The sequence below is a fragment of the Rhineura floridana genome, chromosome 1 (genome assembly GCF_030035675.1).
Source record: "Rhineura floridana isolate rRhiFlo1 chromosome 1, rRhiFlo1.hap2, whole genome shotgun sequence".
Classification (NCBI taxonomy): domain Eukaryota; kingdom Metazoa; phylum Chordata; class Lepidosauria; order Squamata; family Rhineuridae; genus Rhineura; species Rhineura floridana.
Window position 1 is genome coordinate 157,376,402 of NC_084480.1, and position 17,513 is coordinate 157,393,914.

Here is a 17,513-nt window from a genome sequence, read left to right on the forward strand (position 1 = left end):
TAGGAAGATCCTCATAAATTGGCTAGACAAGGTCAATGGCTGCACAGCTTCTTTCCCCCAAAGATTCAGGAGCACTTGTGCCTAGAACCTTTACATATCCTTCTAGGTATCTGCTTATCTCTTTATAATGAGTGCCTAGAAAATAGACATTAGTAAAAAAAAAACTCTTTGCACATGTGTTGAATCCCATTTCCTATTTCAAGAACAGCCGGTTAAAAATGTGAAATCCTCCTCCTCAATGGTTTTCTTGTGTTTATTCACACAATAACATTTAGCAAGTAGACCTAAACATTTACATTGTAGGACAGTTTTTCAAGTAAATTTCTGGCTAGCTGTTGCTGCTCCCACAGCTTTTCTGTAGTGTGGTTGTATTATATTGTAGGCCTGTCCTAGAAATCTGGACTATACTTAGGCTGGGCATTTATCCTTTTTCCCCAGGGGACTACCTATTTTTCACATTAAGCAATTGGCATTCCCTAGAGGCTTGAGGATTATGCAGTTTGATCCTTTATTTAAAGCAGGGGTCACCATCCTTTTTAGACCAGAGGGCACATTTCAAATTTTGAGAGAGTGCTGGGGGAATCCAGTCACAAAATGTCTGCCACATGGGCATGGCATCACAAAATGGCTGCCATGGGAGTGTGGCATAACACAAAATTAGAGAGTAATCATGGTGACGATTTCCCCCAAATTGTATTTTCATACTGGAAAGTAAAGGTCGTACTACAAAAGACTTGATCCTTGGAAATTTTGCCTGCTATACAGTTGGACTACGACCTGGGAGACGAGGGTTTGAATCCCCACACAGCCATGAAACTCACTAGGTGACCTTGGGCCAGTCACTGCCTCTCAGCCTCAGAGGAAGGCAATGGTAAACCCCCTCTGAATACCGCTTACTATTCATAGGGTCACCATAAGTCAGAATCGACTTGAAGGCAGTCCACCACACACCACATACAGCTCTTAAAGGCATGAGAACCCTGCTTTTCCTCAATGCCAATCCTAAACCAAAGCCTAGGCTGCAATCCTGTACCCACTTACCATTAAACACAAAGTTGGTATACTAATGTATACCATTATAATGTAAGTTCAATGGACAGTGAATTCCTAATGAGTTCCTGGTCTGTAGCTCTTGCAAAGCAGGAGACATGACTAAACCTCTTTGCAAAATCTTCACATTTGCCTTCTGGGGGAGGGGATTTTTTTAACATTCACCCACACTTATCTGTAGTAGTATTTGCAGAAAACAGTTTCTAGGCACTGTGTGATCTCAAGTGAACCCAGCACAGGAAAGATGCATCCTGGTTGCTAGGGAAAAAAGGAAGGGCAAACTATGGATGATCCAAGGACTAGGGGGGGAAAAGACAGAAGCAGGAAAAGTGCACTAATAAAGAGGGCAAAACAGCAGCGCTTTAGGACCCCAGGGATTCCTCTTGCCTGGTATCCAAACAACTCACTTCTCAATCACAAGCTTTCTCATTGGCTAATAACACTGACAGGAGGGAGCAGCTTTGCTGGCTCATTTCACAGAAAGTGCTTAGAAGGGTACCTGCACATTTTGTTCCATAACTTTCTTTCTAGGAGAGCTAGATACTTACTTTTTTAAAACTGAAAGCTCAGATTCTGGGCTACCTGCTGGGGGGCACCATTGGGGGCCTTCATGGGTGCCATAGCATCCACAGGTGATGGGTTGGTGACCCCTGATGGGTTGGTGACCCCTGATGGGTTGGTGACCCCTGATTTAAAGCAATGCTGCCTTTGTCCCTCAGAACATGCTTGGCATGCCAGATGTCCCAGGTTTAATCTTTGGCTCAGAATGGGGAAGAAATTAGATTTGGTTCGCATTGAAAGCTGAATTTATCAAATTCACACTTTCCAAAACAATGTAAGAACTGAAACACAGCAATCCTTTGCACTTACCTGAATTTTGTGATGTACTTCACCAAACAAGGTTTACAAAACTACATTTCTTATGGGGAAATATGCATAAAATGAATATATTAGTGAAAACATGGAATGCATTATATCAGGAGAAGTTGCTTTCAAAAAGTTGTACTTTAGTGAAACTGCATACAGAAATGTGTTTAGCTGGAGAAATTCACACTAAAATACTAAAGAATTTTCATGAGGATTTAAATAAAATTGCAAATTGCTGCAGGACTGCATTTAAGATTGGAGAAATGAGAAAAGGAGAGAACCAAGACTGACAGGTCTTTCCATTTCTATCTCTGGTAAAGTAAAGGTAAAGGTGTCCCCGCACTTGTAGTGCGAGTCGTTCCGACTCTTAGGGTGACGTCTTGCGACGTTTACTAGGCAGACCGTATATATGGGGTGGGATTGCCAGTTCCGTCCCCGGCCTTTCTTTACCCCCCAGCATATGCCAGGTACTCATTTTACCGACCACGGATGGATGGAAGGCTGAGTGGACCTCAACCCCTTTTACCGGAGATTCGACTTCCTCCTTCCATTGGAATCGAACTCCGGCCGTGAGCAGAGCTTCAGCTGCGTTACCGCCGCTTACCACTCTGCACCACGGTACCTCTGTTTAAAAAGAGCAGGTAGCAGGTTCTGGGAAAGACTCTCATCCAGAGGCCCCAGAGAGCCACTGCTAGTCAGAGTTGACAATACTGGACTGGATGAATCGCTTATCTGCCCAAGGATAAGGCAGATTCATGTGTGTTTCTGCTGACCTCCCATTGGCCATGCAGCTTCTGCAGCAATTTCTACATAGCTGTTGCTCTTCTAGGCACCAAAATCCAGGTATCCTTAGAGGGCTAGACCAGGACAAAAACTAACAACTTACCCACAAGTTTTGATTTTGTTTGGGTGTAAAATAACACATGACCTAGTTTCTGATCCTCTTTTGCCTAATTTTATAGAGTTGTGAAATCTGATTCCCAGCATGGGCACAGGGCTTCAGCTGCGTGGGAAAACTGACAAGATTTTTTTATATTGCTGCATCAGCAATTCATGGACCACAAAGGAATTGCTGCTCCCATACTGCCCTCTTTCTGGCATTGCTGCCACCTGTTGTGTAACTCCCTTTTTCTTTTATTTCTTGTACTTGCTCCATCCTTTTCTTCTAGCCTATAATTTGCCTTTCTTCCCCTTGCTCCTCAGGATCATGATGATAAGGGAGCTTTCCTTCATGAATTTGAATTCAAAATGTATTTGTCTGTATAAGGAGATGTGACTCCCTCTCACTGTCTCTCATTCTCCATAGCTGTGACTATGACATGCTTCATGGCAGTGCTTCTGCATAGGCCACATTCATTTCAATAGAGCTTCTGCAGAAGAACTTCCTCTTGGATTGTACTTTTTTACACAAAGATAAGTAAGGGCTCTACCCCTGTGCGCTGTGTGCCAACCCAGCCACCTAACCCCAGGAACATGAACCCCAGGCATTCACCACACCAAACACCCAGTGGCTCCAGGCATTGCTGCATGGCCACCACTGCCTCACTGTCCCCAGACTTCCCCAGGTTGGCAAGGCACTCTCCGCCAGGTTGTTACAGTGCCCAGGGTTGGACCTATTACATAGAGTTGCACATGATTTACGCTGGATCAAGCATAATTTTCCCCATGTAGTGGTGTTTTGATCCACTCTTTTGGAGCAGCAGGTTTGAAGGGGAGCACTTCACCTCAATAGAAAGTTGTGGGATGAGTAGGAGGGAAAATAAATAGGTGCTGGAGATGGGGTAGGCTCATATACCCCATCAGAGAATTTGTTTTCTGTTACAGGATGAATTTGTCATCTGTTACAGGATGATGGGATTCATTTGTAAGTTCTGGGTTGTGATGTTTTTGGAGGACCTCCAGAAGGAACTGTCAGGCCTTTTTGATTTTGTGGGGTGAAGCAAACAAGCCTGAGATGATTGCCTCTCATGGCACTGAGTCCAGGCAGGTGAAGGAAAATATTTAGGTATACTGAGGCATTATTGGGCTAACGGCACCCTTCAGGGATCTGCCAGGTCTTTATGGGGGGAACTGGGGGGTGCCCCTTGTGGCCTGTCATGTGCATCAGGGTGATGCAAGTACTGCTGGGCCAGGGTGGGATGAGGTAACTACACCCAAGGCTCACCTAGCAAGGAGGGAGCGAAGTATTCTCCCATCTTTGTCTGGGGAGCCACAGCTACTGGCTGATGGTCATGCCCAGGAGACGCTTCCTTACCCTAATTAGTTGAAATCTTCACCTCCCCATATTTTCTAATATGGTTAACTGACACAGTTTTGGTTCAGCTCATTTAAATTGTTATATATATAACAATTTAACAGTCAACATTTGCAGGGGCAAAAAATTTGGGAGATGTTTTGGAGATAATTTCTAGTGGAGACTTCCAGACATCCAGTTGCTAAAGTTTAGCTTGATTCCCTTGAGATCTTCCTTTCTTTTTCTTTTGTAATATGAAGCAAGAATCATTGTTACTCCTACATTGTCTACGTATCAACTGCCCTTTCCTAATGAGAAGAACAGATGTTAGCTATAACTCCCTGTAATAGTTAGCTGTAATGGTTCTAAAGGGACTTCCCTTTTCTTCCATAGAACATAAATGTTTATAGAATACAAATGTATGCCGTTTGAGTAGTACTGAGCCCATTTAAAATGCAAAAAGTTTCATTTACTAGCGTTTAGTTGGTGTAGGCTTCTTATTCTCAGCGGTCACGCTACTTACACTGAAAGGTGCTGTAACAATTTTGTCAGCTTTACCTGTTCAAGGCATTATAGAATGTAAGGTACACTCGAAAGCTGAAACTTTTGTAGACATGAAATTATCACTGATGCTATCGTTTTCCTAAAAAGAAACTATATGAATGTTGGTCTTTTCAAGCAAACTGAAGCTGACCAAGAGATGCCAGTGATGAGTTCATAAAGGATTGGGAAGGGAAGGCCAAGCTGCCCCCTCCCCCCTGTCATAACCTGGTAACTTATCTTAAGCTCTTTACATATTATGCAGTGATGGGCTGAAGCACGTATATTTATGTGTTGGGTTGTAGAAGCAAGCTACTGGTGAAACTGATAACTTGGAAACATTTTGGAGAAAGACTGTGAAAGGAGTACTGTATAAGTAGCAGGAATTCCCTGCCTGTATCCTTGAGGCTCCTCCTCAAAGTAATAATAATAATAATAAAATTTTATTTTTGAGTCGCCTATCTGGCCGAATTAACGGCCACTCTAGGCGATGTACAGCAACAGGATAAAATACAATATAAAACCAATACAAAACACATTCAATAATTAAACTACCACCACTCTTATATTTAATCAACAACATTAAAAGCTAACCCACCCCAGAGCTCCCGTAGGCCTGCCTGAACAGCCAGGTCTTCAAGGCTCGGCGGAAACCTATCAAGGATGGGGCATGGCGAAGATCGAAAGGAAGGGAATTCCACAGGGTGGGGGCCACAATCGAAAATGCCCTCTCTCTGGTCCGCACCAGTCTAGCTGTTTTAACTGGTGGGACCGAGAGAAGGTCTTGTGTGGCTGATCTTGTCAGGCAGCATGATTGGTGATGCTGGAGGTGCTCCTTCAGATAAACTGGGCCGAAATTGTATAGGTAAGAATGTATTGTGATGTGCTCCTGCAAACGGGTGGGCAACACCTCAGCCTCCTCTACAAACACAGCAGACTCAATGGCTGCTTATCACTTATCTCACATTGGGGGTGCTTTCATGTAGCAGCACCTTCTGTGAAAGAACTATAGCATGGAAACAATACTCAGAAATTTGTTAAGACACAGCTCTCATTCCTTATGTAGCAAAGCTGAGTTCAAAATAATTGTGCTTGGTGCAAGCGTGGACAATTTAATTAGAGGCTGTTGTTATTCCTGTTTATAGCTGGGGGCTCTGATATAAGCAAGTATCTAAAATAAAATGTGTAGTGTGTTTGTAGGACATATACCTTGTTCATGGCTATTACTTTTCAAAGCCGGAAATTGATTAGAAGTTTTATTTTTCTCCAACATAAAATTTATTGAAATACCTTCAGAAGCCACCTTGTCGTCCATGATCCTTTCTAAGACTCCACGTGGAAGCTTCTCAAAAGCTTCATTGGTAGGTGCAAAGAGTGTATAATGCCCAGGCTTCCCAAGAGTTTCCATAACATCTGATGTAGAGGCAGCAGCCTTGGAGAAAAACAGAAGTTCTTATTAAGAGCATCTGACTACACACTGGCATTGTAGGTACAAAAAAGCACTTTTTAAATATTAGCATCCAAAATGATAATATCATTCCCACGGCTATTTAAGACCAGTTCCTTTAGTATTATATTTTTGATCAATTGATTATTATCGATTAATTAAGGAATTAAAATTAATTCATTTTGAATATGTTTTTCTTGGTCACCAGATTGGGAATTCATCATATAGTAGTAAATGTTACAGAACTGTGTCCTTATATACATTTTGTAGATTCGCACAGGTAGGAATGCTTACATGCCTGCGTTGTAAGGAAGCTCTCCTCCAATGTGCTCATCTGGTGATTACTCAACAATTAGCTAGGAAGCTAGATACATATATATTATATTTACATGCATTACACACATTTTCCTACTTTTTGGGGGGGAAAGATACCATCTGAAGAGTCTCTGCTTCCCAGCTGGAAGCCCTACAAAATGCTTCTATCTGGGCTAGTTATATATTATATTTGTGCTAGCTTTCAAACCCATATCTTTCTGGTTTTCACATCTACAAAAAACTAGAGTTAATTATTACTTTAATAGTTTCACTGATTTAAATTATTTATTTAATAAAATTTTCATACTGCTTGATTGTAAGAGAACCTGTACATGGTTTACAAGAAACATTAAACTTACCAATAAAAACAGTTAAAAATAGGGCTGTGCACGTACCCCCCAATCCAATTTGTAGCTCTGACTTGTAAATACAGATCAGGCCCAATCCAGTCTGGACAGATTCGGATTCAATCTGACCCAATATGAACCTGAATCACAATCCAGATATTACAAATTTCCAGAAATCCCATTAACTTACATTGCAAAACCAAAATGGCCATAACTTTCTTAATATTTTATCGAGAATCATGAAATTTGGAGACATGGTAACTGCTATTTATGAGATTAAACCTGCCAAATTGTAGGTGGATAGCTCAAGGGGTTTTATGCTAGCCACATTTAAATTTTAAAATGTTGTAAAACTAAAATGGACATAACAGTTTTGTTTTTTCACACAGGGACATGACATCTGGTGACATGGTAGCCCCTATAGAGGATAATAATATTAACCCTGCTGAATTTCAGGTGGGTAGCTCTAGTGGTTTTCATGCTAGCCACATTTAAAATTTGCTTTTTTCAATTTTTTAAAAAAGACTGTGAATGCTCAGTCATGCCAGTTCTCATGCTCTTGTGTTTCTGCTGTTCCTTTCTTCAAAATTTTGAAAAAAATGAGGGTGTTTTTTTTTTTAAAAAAAAATACATTTGCAATACTAAACATGAGTGGGTAGCATTAGGTAGGCACAGGCTGGCAGCATCATGGAGGTAGTATGCACATAAGGACATAAAATGTGGGGGACATAGTAACCCCTCTAGAAGGGATTAACCCTAACAAATTTAAGGTGAGTAGCTCCAGGGGTTTTCATGCTAGCCATCTTTAAAATTTGCTTTTTCCAACAAAGATTTTTTTTAAATACCCTGTCACACAGGGGCAGATTGCCAACAGCAGTAATGAGTGAGGGAAATAAAAATACTATTTAATATTAATTTAATATTCACTATGGTTAGCAACTAAAAATCATGATAATAACAACTCAGAATGCTGGCTGATATGCCCACAAGGTTTGGCTGGCTGGCTAATAATAATAATGAAAGCTGTAGCTAAATATGCCCACAAGGTTTTATAACTGTTAGCAATGAGAACAGAATAATATGAAAAAATAAGACAGACTTAAAAAAAACCAAATATGTAAATACGTATGGGACTGGGATTAATTGGGAAAGAACAGAAAACATACAAATGCCACCCAACCCTCACCAAACATTTCTAAGAGACAGAACTTACAACAGATTTCTGCATTTTAAGACTTCATCCCTTCCAAGCCCTGTGATTGAAGAGTGTTGGGTGCGGCAATAGAATTCTAGCCTTCCTCCCTCTCTCCCCACCATGGTATTTTCCTTTAAGTTGTTGCAATTGCTCCATATCAGCGACAACCTGTCTGGGTTCATTAGAGACTGTTTTGAGCTACAGATCTGTACAAATCTCTATAAATCAATTCAGGACTGGCCAGTCCACTCTGTAGAGATTTGTAGCTGCTTTAACCTGATGTGGACAGGATAAAAATAGGCCAGAATTGGCCCAATTTTGTATGTGCTTCGTACAAATACAGTGCACAGCCCTAGTTAAAAACAAGTAATTAAAACAATTAACAGACAAAATCAACAGTAAAACTAAAAAGAGATCAAAACTCATCAACATCTACATGTCTGGATAGGCTTGTCTAAACAAAAATGCTTTGGACAAGTGCTGAAAAGAATACAGCAAAGGCATCTGCCTGATGTCAATAGGCGGGGAGTTCCAATATGTAATTGCTGCCACACTAAAAGAGCAATTTCTTACAAGTGCAGAGTGAGTATTACATGGCACCTGTAATAGTGCCAGTTCCACAGATTGAAGTGGTCAAGCGGGCACATAGGAGTTCCTTAAAATTAGATTTCAAGGGACACATTCTAAAATATTTGTTTGGTGGAAGGCAGTCAATTTTCTGATTCTCTTAAGAATAAGAATGACAAAATGCTGATAATGCAAGGGCATTTTAAAACAAAACATTAGTGTAATAGCAGTCCAGTAGGAAAAGGGGAAAATGCTCTGTGCCTCACATAGAGATGGAGCCACATCAATATGCACAAAGGATCAGAGCGTGGAAAAGTTACTTTTTTTGAACTACAACTCCCATCAGCCCCAGCCAGCATGGCCACTGGATTGGGCTGGTGGGAGTTGTAGTTCAAAAAAGTAACTTTTTCAAGCTCTACAAAGGATTAATAAATATTAATTGTTTGAAATTATCAGATCCTTTCCTTTCCAAAGTAGTAACACTGGACAGTGAAAATATAACTCCTAAACCAGGAGTTATTCTTTGGTTTTGCTCCATGCTTCGTTTACTGTGCGACTGACTTCGGTAGAGTTAATGCTCTTAGTGTCCTGTTTCAACTGCAAATTTAATCAACTTATATCTCATTAATACCATTCCTTCTCACCTCTCCCATATACCCAATCAAACCAGCAGTTGAAGGATGGGGCAATGGAGTCATCACCACTACTAATAGCAGCAAGCAGTATGTATTAGCCCAGCTCAAGTTCCTGTTGGTAATGAACTTGATGTTAAATAATGGGGAAAATCACTAAAGTGCACTAATATCTTTAGCCATGAATTAACTAATTTACACTAGGACTGAAACAAAATATCAGCCCTAACTTTGTATGCCCATTTGCAGGTTGCAATAGTGGATGCTCCCTTTTATTAATTGTAAGAAGAAAGGACTACGGAGAAGTTTGCTCATTTTGTCTGGAGGAATGGGGGAAAGGGCCCTGAATTGCCATGTCAAGGCAATGCCCGCACCTTGCTATGCTCTGCCATGAGCCATGTTGCTGTGTTGCCTAGGCAAAGCTGTGATCATCTCATCTTCTGGTTTTGCACAGAACTTCACAGTATAGCTCGGGAAGGGTTTTTTTGTACCACAACCCTGAGATATACCAAGCAGAGTCAGGTGCAAAAAGTATATATTTAAAATTAAATAATTTTGAGATTGGGAATTTGTTTTGTTTTGTTAGTACCAGAACTGAATTCACAGCCCTTTCACACAAAAATCCACTCCTGATTACTATCCCTTCAAGCTTTCTTCATTTTGGCAGTATAATTTAGGATGGGGAGGGGAGGGAGGTCCTTGTGTTGTCATTGCTATTAGACATTTGATGTCAAGACACCCTTGCCAATCTACTGCAAATCATCTAGAGAATCTTCCTAAAGATCCAGGTCTACTTTGTACCCAACCCTGATGTAGAGGACTGAAACCTCAATTCCCTTTATTCAGTAAATGCTCCTAAATTAGGCCAAAGAGTCTGTTCCTATTATTGCCACCCCTCCACTCTCTCAGTTCATCTATCTCTTCAGAAACAGGATACAACTAATGCTCCCCATCCCAGTATGACAACATGTCCTTCTTGGGTTGCAGGGTTTTTTAAAAAATTGACCTATACAAGATCTAGTGCCACTGTAAAATCTGGATTTCTTAATGGGGGCAACAACATGTTATGCCCCGTGTAGTGTTAAGGTGCATGCAGCTTTTTTAAACAGCCATTCCTGGTGTGGGTGGGGGAAGGAGAGGGGCAAAGATATTAGGAAATGAGGAGGAAGAAGAGGAGAAGGGGAAACTATTAGCCTGTGACCAGCTAAAGTGCAGGAAGCGGAAAACAGGGGTGGTGCTGGTGGAAGGAAGGCCAGTTCTTGTTATAAAAATATTAATTTACTAAAGAGACTTACACTGCTCTGAATGAGATGATTATTTTAATGCTTGACTCCCCTCCCAACTCCTCTAAGCCCCACCCCTAGGGTGGATGAAAATTTCACCAAAATCACACTTAGGACTGGACTTTCTGATCGTTCGCACATCCACTCTCTTAGCAGACCAATTCTCAATGCTTTGAGTTTCTGTGAGTTTTTCTGACACCAGATTTTTTTAAAAAAAAACCTGTATCGAATCATTGTATTCCCATTTCCTTTAACTTCAGTCAATTAGGTGTACATGGTTGTCTGTATGCTGTGCCTCTGCTTTGCTAATGTGAACTGAGAGCACGCACATTTTTGCTTTGCTAATGAGGAGGAGGAGGTGGCAGCAAAAGGGGGGGCATTAGAAATATTGATAACTGAGAATCTGTGTTGCTTTGCTTTGCTAATGATGAGGAAGAGGCAAAGGGGTTAGAAGTAAGAATAACTGAGGGCCTGCATGTTGGCTTTGCTAACATGAAACTGACTAGATGGAGGTGGGAAGGGATTTGCTAACGTGAAACTAGCTCTTTGCTAAAGAGGAGGAGAAGGGGGGATTAGAAATAACAATAAATCACCAACCTGTTTGAAAGTACAGTGTTTAAAGGGTTAATACCAGAGCTTACTAGGCAAGTCTAGAAAATCTTCTTAATGTAGGCAAGACTCTCTAGGTTTCCCTTTAAATCTCTGTAGTATTAACCCTTTATAGGACTTTCCACACTGTTCATACACACTTAAAGCGAACTGGAAGAAAGCATAAGTTAGTGGAAACAAACAAAGATGGGATGGTACTGCATTCCAGTTTGACAGAATGCAATCAGACCAGGACTGGCAAGTGGATCCCAACCCTACCCCCCATCTCTCTCTCACACACACAAAAGTATGAAGATAAGATGTAGGCTGCCACTCACTTTCTAAACATGGCTGCTTTGTAGGCTTGCCAGGTCAGAAGCATCCCAAAACCTGAGATTTTAGGGGTGGGCCCGAGTGATGTCACGGGGCAGGCCCAAGTGATGTCATTAAGCATGATACATTAAGCATCAATCACAGTTGCTTGGAGCGTACAATTAAAAAAAATACAGTAGGGCCCCGCTTATACGGCGGGTTCCATTCTGAACCCCCACCATAAAGTGGAAAACGCCGTAAAGCGGAACCCCGTTGACTTTAATGGGCCACGTCGCGCGAAAATGACGCTAAAACGGCGCAGAACGGCGCAAAAGGGGAAAAAAACCCTTTAAAATTGAAAATGAAAGGCGCCGCATCAGCAGAACACCTTAAAGCGGAACGCTGTAAAGCAGGACCCTACTGTATCTGACTGGAAATTAAGCTAGACATCTTAGCTAAAAGATGGAGCCTGGGTAGGGAACACTTAATCTAGCCTACTTGCTTTCGGCAAGAAGGGTTTAAGTGCCTTCAGGCCAGGCCAGTCACCAGAAGGCCACTGTAGGAAGAAAGGAACCTAGTGTTGTGGAGATGTTAGATGGGAGCATTTGGGAGTAAAGATGGATGCCCCTGAAGGCTGCAATTCTAAACACACATACTAAGGGACTAAGCCCCCATAGAACTCAACAGGACTTACTTCTGAGTAGATATAGTTTGGATTGTGCTGTTGGTAAAGCTTGACTAGGGATCCTCTGTAAAGACATCTATATCTAAGCAGGGTTGGCAACCTCCTGCCTGGAATGCCCTGCCCTTATCTTTTAATGTGGCTGCTCCAAACTTATTTACAGAAAAAAGATGCAAACGAAGTGAAAGGCCTGAAGACCATGGCAAACTATACGTGCTCCAATTCCAAAATTAGTTTTAGTTTAAAGTGGAATACAGGGCAGAGTGAATTCATGGGAAAAATCAAGGAAGAGAAGAAAGGAATTCTACTTATCCATAGTTGGCACTAAACAGTTTTAAAACAAACAACAATTTTTGTAAAAAAGACAACTCTTTCTGCCAAAAAATGTTGCACATATGATGGGGCAACAATAGAAAACTGAAAATTTGGTGAAGCCCTAGTGGGCAGCAAGCTTTTCAAATGATGATAACTATAATCTCAAATCAATTTATCAGTGTTCAAATGTGTTCTTACATCATGACAAAACGTAAGACTAAAGGACGTTCCCTATTCTGAAGAAAATAGAAAACTTACTCTGAGGGATGAAAGATCATCTTCTGCTTCAATGAAATCTTGAATGGTATTTGCAACAGGGGTCAGCACACGGTCAATGACATGGACAACACCATTTGTAGCAATCTGGTTGCCATGGATGATTCTTGCACAGTTAACTGTAACAACCTGTATTTGAAGAATGGTGCCAGAGAATGTTAACTACAGAGCTATACATTTATTTATTATTTATTTATCCTGCCCTTCCTCCCAGAAGGAGCAAACAACAAAGCACTGAAAACATCTTAAAAACGAAACACCTTAAAATAATCTTAAAATAAAACATCTTAATTTGTTTAAAAAATTTTTAAAACATCTTTAAAGCAATTCTAACAGATTCAGACTGGGATAAGTTTTCTACTTAAAAAGCTTGTTGAAAGAGGAAGGTCTTCAGTAGGTGCTGAAAATGACAGAGATGATATCTGTCTAATATTTAAGAGAAGAGAATTCCATCACTATCATCATTAACAATTATTACTAACTTTGAGAATTCTAATGGAAGGTTGTATCTCATTTTTAAAGTATTTGCTTGACACACAGGAAATCCCAGGTTCAATCTGCAGCATTTCCAGGTAGGGCTGGGAAAGTCTGAAATCCTGGAGAGCCACTCAGTGTAGACAGTATTGAGTTGGATGGAATAGTCTGACAGTATCAGGCAGTCTTCTATGTTCCTAATGGGTTGGCTCCAAACTAATTTAGTTGAAATCAATGAGATTTAACCTGCCATGAGCTATGGTCATCAGCTGATGCCCTTCTCCAGAGGTGAGATTTGTTACAAAGGAGAAAGGACTTTTTTTTTTTTTTGTAGTGGAGGCCTAACTATGGAATCCCCTCCCTAGGGAAGTATGTCTGGTGCCACTGTTGATGGGACCAGGTATTTCTGTGCTTAAAAACATTTAATCTGCTGATTAAACTACCTTTGAATCATTGATAAAAGATGGTATACGAATAAATAGTCATGACTAGCTTGATTTCAGTGGTACCTTACTTCAACTAACTGAAACTGCAATCCTATACCAGTTATCTGAGAGAGAGCCCACTGAAGTCATTGGGACTTACTTCCAAGTAAGGATAGGACTGTGCTGCATGTCTGGATTCAGTCCAACATTTATAAAAAGGAAATTCTATCTAGAAAATTGAAGTTACTGATCTTTCCAACTTTACAGCCATATCTATAACATAAATGCAACACGCTACATTACGATGTCCCTTCTCTATTCTAGGGACTAAAGATCAGGGTACTACATAAGAAAAAAATGATTGAACACACTTACACCATTGGGATAGTGATTTATGTGCAGTTTTAGGTCGTTGTACATAGACACCAGAGTCATGCCATTCCGAAGGTCCTTTGTCAACATGCGCTTGTTTACCATATGATTATGAAGGGCATTGTAGAGTTCAATGTTTACATTCTCAATCAGGCCACTGTGGATTTCCTAGGGGAAAAGATTCAGTTAGACTTCCCATAGATATTCTCCCAGTCTCCCGGGTCTGTCTGCTGCAAGTAAAACAATCCCCTCTAATGTTTTTGAAACCTAATATTCTCTTTGAACGCTTCCTTAGGCACCCAGCCTAAACTTCCAGTCCTCCCTGCCTTACAAAATTATTTTACTCTTGCAGTCTTGGACACATTACCTTCTTTCATACCTTTTTCCCCATTCCACAAACTGTCTCTCCTACTGTTTGTGGAGCCAGCATCTAAATCACATTTGATTTACAAAGCCTTTCTGAGATCAAAATACCTTTTTCTGCCGTACTCACCACCAGTCAACCCTGCCCACATTCTTACATTCTGTCATTCTATTAAGGCCTGTGCTGCCCCTTCATCTTTGTCCTCCCCATCTTAGTCTGTGGCCAAGTTCTTATGTTGCCTTGGTGCATGGTAGTGCACTGTGAGAAGTCCAAGACCATACTGGAGGAGCCCATACAATTAACTCAGTATTCTCATATTACCTAGCAGTGGAGGATGCCGCAGTAGAAGACCCACAACGTTCTAATGCTACTTGTTGTATGGCCATTATGAAGGGTCTGTTTGTTGCAAAAAATGCTTATTTTTAATTACTATGATAAATTGCCTCTGAGGGTCAAAGAAGACCAGATTTTCCCATTTCTTCCTATATATTTGTCAACCTTTCAATATCTTCTGCCTTTTAGATCAGGGCTGGCTAACCTGCAGTCTGAGTGCCACAAATTCCCCCTCATAAGTTTTTTGAGCCCCTCCCTCTAATTTGTTATGAGAACCCCATTGTAACGCATGATGCCAAATGGTTTTTTTGTGACCCCCAATTTTTTCATTTGCTTAGAAGACATGTTTAAAATGTATTTTAAATAATATCTAAATATGTTATGATGCCAAAAGATTTTGGGAGCCCTATAAGAACCTCCCAACTTTTTTCTTTTTTAAAAAATTCTTTTACTGACATTTTCCCTGCATGAGTCCCTTGCTGCGATTCTTTGATGTTAATTTTTTGGTGACTTTCCCCAAACCCCACAATGTGTCTTTTAATTTTTTAAAACATTAGTCACACCCACATTTCCACTTTGGCCACACCCACTTTTATACTTTGAACACACCTACATTCAGTCCCTGGAGGGTTGGCCATAGGTCAATGTGGCCCCTGCTTTAGGCTAAAGGCATCTAGTTCTGATGTGTCCTTTATTCTTAACCCACAATGGGCCTTCAGTATGCATTGGTAGGGAAAAATAAATTCTTACATGGCCCCACCACACCACCAACTTAGGCTGCATTCAGACATGGGGTTTATTGTGTTAGCTTTACTGATTATAATGTTAGCACTTCTGTCCCAATTTATCACATTCCTTTCACACTCCAGTACCTGTTGCATTATGGAACTGTGGTTTTTTGACCAACATACCACCATGTCACACTAAATTTCATTCACAGCAGTGAGTGTGGTGTGACACAACAATGAACATCACTGGACATGTCACTATCCCCCCCCTTTCTGCACATGCACACTTTTGTTCCCCTGTGATTCACCCTTGAAAACAGAGGGAAAGAACTGTATGCCAGTAAATGGCCCCAAATGGCATCACTTTACTCCCACGATTTTCTGGGTTATTGGGGTTGTAAGCTTTTTCTGGAAGCAATGAATGCAGAAATGAGTGCTACATTATGTTCCTCTAGATTTCCAGAAGTGACCTTTGCACTGTGTGGAAGATTAAATAAAATGCAGAAATTATTAGGTAAATAAATGATGGGAAAACAGAATAAACACCTGTTTGAATGCAGCCATAGTGTATGGCACAGTGTCAGACTTGATTAAAGGTTTCATTGTAGGCAACATTTCCTGGAGGGTACTATAAAACCCAGTGTTCTGCCCCACCCATCTGCCACACTAAACTCTGGTAAACTGAAGTTGGGTAGTTGTTTTTTTCATCTAAGGTTCAGAAGCCGAGTGTTAATTTTCTCCATGAATATGCTATTTATGTAACTTGGATTTATATGTAAATCCAAAAATGGCTTGTATCTTTTTTTAAAACCATACCGATATACTTACACGATCCAAAAGATCCCAGGCTTCATTGCTTGGTGCAAAGAATGTGTAAGAGCCATGTCCTTCAATCTCTTCTCTCAGTTTTGACAAGTCAGAGTATTGCTGAGTGGCAGTAGCTCCCACAATGCCCAAAGTGCCGTAGACATGATCAATGGGAGCAACTGAAAAAGACAAGAATCAAACACACTGTTTACTATGAAATGTTCTTCCTACCCCTACCCCAATTACTGGCATTTCATCAGGTGGAAATCATTAGTGGGATTTACTGAACTAAATACAGCTTGTGTCAGTGCCCTAAATTTAGCATGTAATTATGTAGCCATGAGAGTTGCTGTATACTATAGCCAGCATGGTTGTTTCACATTCTGCCATGTTAAATTGAAAATACCCCCATGGCACTCTGCTGCTTCCCATAAGCTGCTTAAAAAAAAAAAATCTTACAGAACTTATACTTCTGAACTCAGAAACGCTTGCTTAACAACCCTCTAAGTTTTCATGGTGATACACAAAACACTCAGAGAGAATTGTCAGTTTAAAGTCTAAAACAAGAGAAAAAAGTCCCTGTTGGACTTTTTTCTGTCAGTCATCTCATAATTTGTTGAAATTAATTAAAAATCAGCCATGTTCACAGAGTACCTGTAATCCTGTTACTGACCTTGCCCTATACTCTGGCCTGCAGTTTAAAAGTTAAAAAAAAATGCATGGCTGATTTTTAATTAATTTAAGAAATTTAACATTGGAGCCTATGATAGTGCAGGCATGCTCAGTAAGAACCAACTGTCAGTGTTCTAAAAGCACAGCTATTTGGCTTGGCTAATCAGGGGACCACACCCATGCTAGACATTTATTCCACTTTAAACAGTCATGGCTTCCCCCAAAGAATCCTGGGAAGTGTAGTTAATGAAGGGTGCTGAGAGTTGTCAAGAGACTTGTATTCCCCTGACAGAGCTCAAGTGACCAGAGTGGTTGAACAGCCAGCCCCTCTTCTCAGAGAAATCTGGAGATTGTAGCTCTGTGAGGATAATAGGGCATCTCCTAACAAATCTCAGCACCCTTCATAAACTACACTTCCCAGGATTCTTTGGGGGAAGCCATGACCATTTAAAGTGGAATAAATGTCTGGTGTGGATATGGCCACGGACAACGTTGCTTTAAAGTTGGGTGGGAGACTATGAGTGTCTGCTGTAGAATAAAAAGGTGGGGGGAAACCCCAAAATAATGATACCGTTAACAATATTTTCCTCATGGAAAGGAATGGGGCTTTCCTGTTGCCCAGTGACCACCCACCCAATCTCCCCCCTTCCTCTCCCTCCCCATTCCTCCCTACCTCTACCCTTCCTTCC

General features: G+C 40.8%; 1 protein-coding gene across 10 annotated transcripts in view; it reads right to left on the reverse strand.

The window, feature by feature from the left end:
- The window catches only part of POSTN (periostin), an 87,488-nt gene that overhangs the window by 54,093 nt on the left and 15,882 nt on the right, over window positions 1-17,513 (reverse strand). For all 10 annotated transcript variants that reach the window (XM_061639223.1, XM_061639213.1, XM_061639251.1 and 7 more), the window contains exons 4-7: window positions 16,174-16,331; window positions 13,924-14,088; window positions 12,632-12,778; window positions 5,981-6,122 (exon numbers count right to left, since the gene is read on the reverse strand). In XM_061639223.1, the coding sequence (XP_061495207.1) occupies window positions 5,981-6,122; window positions 12,632-12,778; window positions 13,924-14,088; window positions 16,174-16,331 (612 nt within the window). The remainder of the gene's footprint in view (window positions 1-5,980; window positions 6,123-12,631; window positions 12,779-13,923; window positions 14,089-16,173; window positions 16,332-17,513) is intronic.